Consider the following 3,947-nt stretch of genomic DNA (forward strand, 5'->3'; position numbering starts at 1 on the left):
TAACTTCATAAAGGTGCCAAGTTCAAAAAACACTGCTCTAAAATATTTGTAGTATCTCCATTTTATCCTAACTAGAAAATTAAACAATTCAATTAAGCAATTAAACCATTGCTCAGGATATACTATAGGACTACACATTGACTGATGTAGAATCCAGAAAGAAAGGAGGGAATTCTTCAAGCTAAGGACAAATCTAATTTTCCATAAGAATAACAATGTATTCAGGAAGAACCAACCAAGGAGATTACAATTAAAACAGACTGAAGCCTGAAACCAGATCTCGATTATAAAGGGAATCAGGCACAGAAAGCTTGCTTTTTAATAGTCAAAATATGATTCATGAGGAAAGTTGTTTCGTGATATAAACAGCTATTTTAGTGTAAGATTAATTCTGTTTGTATGAATTTCTGTAGAAGACATCACTATAATAAACATCAGTTGTCTGCATTGTTACTGATTAAATCACAGACTGTCCTATTAACCGGTTATATCTGGCAAAGAGTCTAGGTTTATTTTGAAACTGGCACCATACAAATGATGTAATATGTAGTTAAATACACACAGGTATAGCTAATAGTATGTTATTTGATCCAGGTCAATGTTTATGCAAGCTGGGAATCTCAAGAAAATTTTGTGGCTGTCTGCAAAAAAAGATAGTGTAGGTTTAATTTGTGAAGGCTGATAAAATTTTCTGGGATTTGCAAAATTCATCAGACATGGTTAACATCTGTAATATTCATTTTCGTGTCTTTGATATTAGAATCTGCTGCCTCTAAAAAAATAATGTGCCACAAAATACACATTTATTTCCCAAATAATTTCTTTTAAGTACTAGGTACTTAGTAATTTTTCTAAGCACTGGGAAGGAAAAAAAATGATAAAGGACAGATTTAGAATGCACATTTTATTAAGTAAAAAAAAAACCCAAGATAAGGTGGATGCAATAGACCAGAGCTCTCTTGTTATATAACAACAATCTTCTTTTTCCTGCTACCACCCTCAAATATAACCTACCGCAAATGTGTTCTAGTCGTTTTAAGGTTGTCCAGTTAAACCATCCTTTTTGAAGATTGATTTTTTACATATTTAGAGTTTCCTTTCAGAAACAATGTTAATATATATTTATATATATTTATATATATAAATGTATATTTTATACATGATATACAGATTTGAAAACGAGACACTTTTAAAACACAGGACTTGTAGCCGCAAACACTGAGGTACTGCGTTGCAGCACTTTGATGTTGGTCAACCGGCTGTCAGACACCCAAGATGAAGCTATTCTAGAGCACTTTATGTACACGGGTGGGCTAAACACAATCTTTTCTCTAAAAGGTAAAAAGGCCTTTGTGATTTAAAGTATGTGCAGTTTCGTAGCCCTGTGGAAAAATAAAGAAAAACCACCCAACAACTACATACAGTGTAAACATCACAAGGCATGGAATTCTCCTCCTACCCATGATTGAGGCTCCCAAAAGATGTGCAGAATGTGCTAACAGTCCTCATCTATTTCCCTGGATTTCTTGTGAATCGCACGATTAAGGTTATGGCAGGCGGGGACCCAATGATTGTCATGGAGGCCTAACTTGCATCCGGGGACATTCTTTTGGGATCTGTGACAACACATCCAGTACCCGGGCCCGTAAGGTAAAGCTTGGCAATAGGGCTTGGGGTGCCACCGACATAACGAGACGTCGCCCTTGGCGTACTTCTTTTTGCACTGTTTGCAAGGGTCTTCTCTGTAGCGTGGATCACGAACCCAGCGTGAATCTGCTGGCCTGACATTGTAGTACTCAATGATAAATTTGAAATATCCACAAGTGCATTTGAGTGCCACCAGACTCTTGGTGGGCAATAAGCCAAATATCTTCACCATAATGTGGTGGGGCAGGAAGACCAGATATTGCTGGGGCTCCAAAAGTTGCTGGATCTTAAACCTGGTTTCCAAAAAGTCATGAGACCTTTGCCTCTTTAGATGAGATGAGTCAAGGATCTGCAGTGCGTTCTCTGAGGAAACATCAGGGCAGTCACCTGAAACATGGCTTCTCATACAAACTTGGTCAGCAGAGGAAGCTTCCTTTCCTTGGGTCCCTGCTGGACATTCCTGCGTAGGAGTCTCCACTGACTGCAGGCACTCTTGGGAGATTTCACATTTGGATAATAGCAAGAAAAGTCTTCCTGGAAGAGAATCTTCACCAAAGCTCAAATCAGAAGACAGGGTTTTTTTGCAATTCTGATCTATCTTGCTGACAGATATGCTAATATTCAAGGATTCACTCACTCTCACATTTGAATTCAAATTAGGAACATCTACGGATTCTTTTGGTGTACGTTCAGTTGATGAAGATTTGTTATATAAGAAATGTGGAGATGTCTGAACAGCTTCTGAATACTTAGAGGGATGTGACTCAGTGGTGTTTTGAGAATTATACCAGTTGACGGATATGGTTCCTTGCCCATGCTTAAGATCATGGTTGCCTTCAAGAGAATCATCAAAGGAAGACTGGCCAGAAGAGGGACCTTCGCATAAACAATCTTCCACAGAGTCATTGTGCTTTGATCCCCACCCCACCTTCTCATCATTACATTCTTCTTGGTGGAGGACCAGAGATGATACCTTGTCAGACTCGTTCTCTTGTAGTATTCCACTTGCCAGGAGCACTCGCCCTACATTCCGCCGGAAGCTACTATTTCTAGACAAGCTCCCTGCTTCACGTTCACTTTGGCGCCTCAGGCACTCCGATTCAAGCTTTGCAACCATCTCCAAGACACGCACTGGCTCAGCCTGCTGCTCTATACTGTGACTGCCACAGGGTGGCTTTTCAGATGGAACCTCGCAAGCCCTGAAGTCAGAAAAGAACCCAGGAGCACAAGGAGCAGCCTTAGGTTGCCCGGCAAACCTGGGCACAGCAGAGGCACTGGGACAGTTTCTGGTGCAACTGGCCAGCAAAACACTTGCTCTTTGCTCCAGGAAAGCAACCATCTCAACCACTGATAACGGTCGAACAGGGAACCCCCCTTCACCACCATCATTCACATTATGTACGGAGCAGTGCTCAATGCCACAGGCAAATGGCTCGGGCTGGTAGCACCTCGCATTGGCCTCTCTCATCCTTTCCAAGTGGATCTTGGCCTTTTTGATATCTAGTGACTTTTTCCGGCGTTTGGTTGCTCGCCCATCTATGTCCCAAGTGCTTTTGTTCTTCATGGAAAATATTCGGGCCTCACTACATAGCTGGGCTGCAAAAAAGGCTATTTTCTCTTTTGTGTTCCCAGGCTTTACAACCGCCCAGATATCCAGCAGTCCCTCTTCCTCTTCCCCCTGATGGATGGAGGCAGGCGGGGTAGCTCTCTTCTCTTTGACCCTGGGTGCTTCCACATGGCTTTGGTTGCTGTTCCTACTATAGGGTGTATTGGTCGAGAGGTTCCCCAATGGTTTCCAAAGAGGCGGATTGGGTAAACATTTTGGTTTGGGGTTCCTAGTTTTTTCGTCTTTCGCTAATCTCTGCTCGCTCATGGGTGGGCTTCGTGGAGAGTCCAGGCTTATTTCAAAAGATCTCTCTTTCTTCTGTAACTTGAGATAGGGCTTTAAGTGCATTCCAGATATTCTGGAGAGGAAAGGGAGTAAGAAAGAAAAGATACACTTTAAAAAAATTGCTGATTTAAGGGTAAATATGAATTTAAGGATTAAAACTGCTCTATGAACTTTGGAATATTACATTGTGGGTTGGGCTGCAAGTGCAAATCACTGTATTGGGGATGGATAAACCACATGGAAAGGCCCTCAGGTACCCCAAATTCTTTCTTTTTTTCAACTCTGTGTAATGGAAAGCTGCCAGCATGAAAACTGGTAGCATAATTTTCTCAAATTACCAATATAATATATCTGTTAAGATTTCAGCAGGTAATAAGGCACCTAATATACTTTTGTAAAAGGAATAGAC

At 41.1% G+C, this 3,947-nt stretch overlaps 1 protein-coding gene across 1 annotated transcript in view; it reads right to left on the reverse strand.

Annotated features, from left to right (window-relative positions):
- Positions 1-883: 883 nt before the first annotated feature.
- FBXO34 (F-box protein 34) overlaps positions 884-3,947 on the reverse strand; it is a 4,933-nt gene continuing 1,869 nt past the window's right edge. Inside the window, exon 2 of the mRNA XM_015832136.1 lies at positions 884-3,611. Within this exon, the coding sequence (XP_015687622.1) occupies positions 1,496-3,611 (2,116 nt within the window). The 3' untranslated portion in view covers positions 884-1,495. The remainder of the gene's footprint in view (positions 3,612-3,947) is intronic.

This window comes from Protobothrops mucrosquamatus, unplaced genomic scaffold (assembly GCF_001527695.2).
Source record: "Protobothrops mucrosquamatus isolate PMUCROS unplaced genomic scaffold, P.Mucros_1.0 scaffold_307, whole genome shotgun sequence".
Lineage (NCBI taxonomy): Eukaryota > Metazoa > Chordata > Lepidosauria > Squamata > Viperidae > Protobothrops > Protobothrops mucrosquamatus.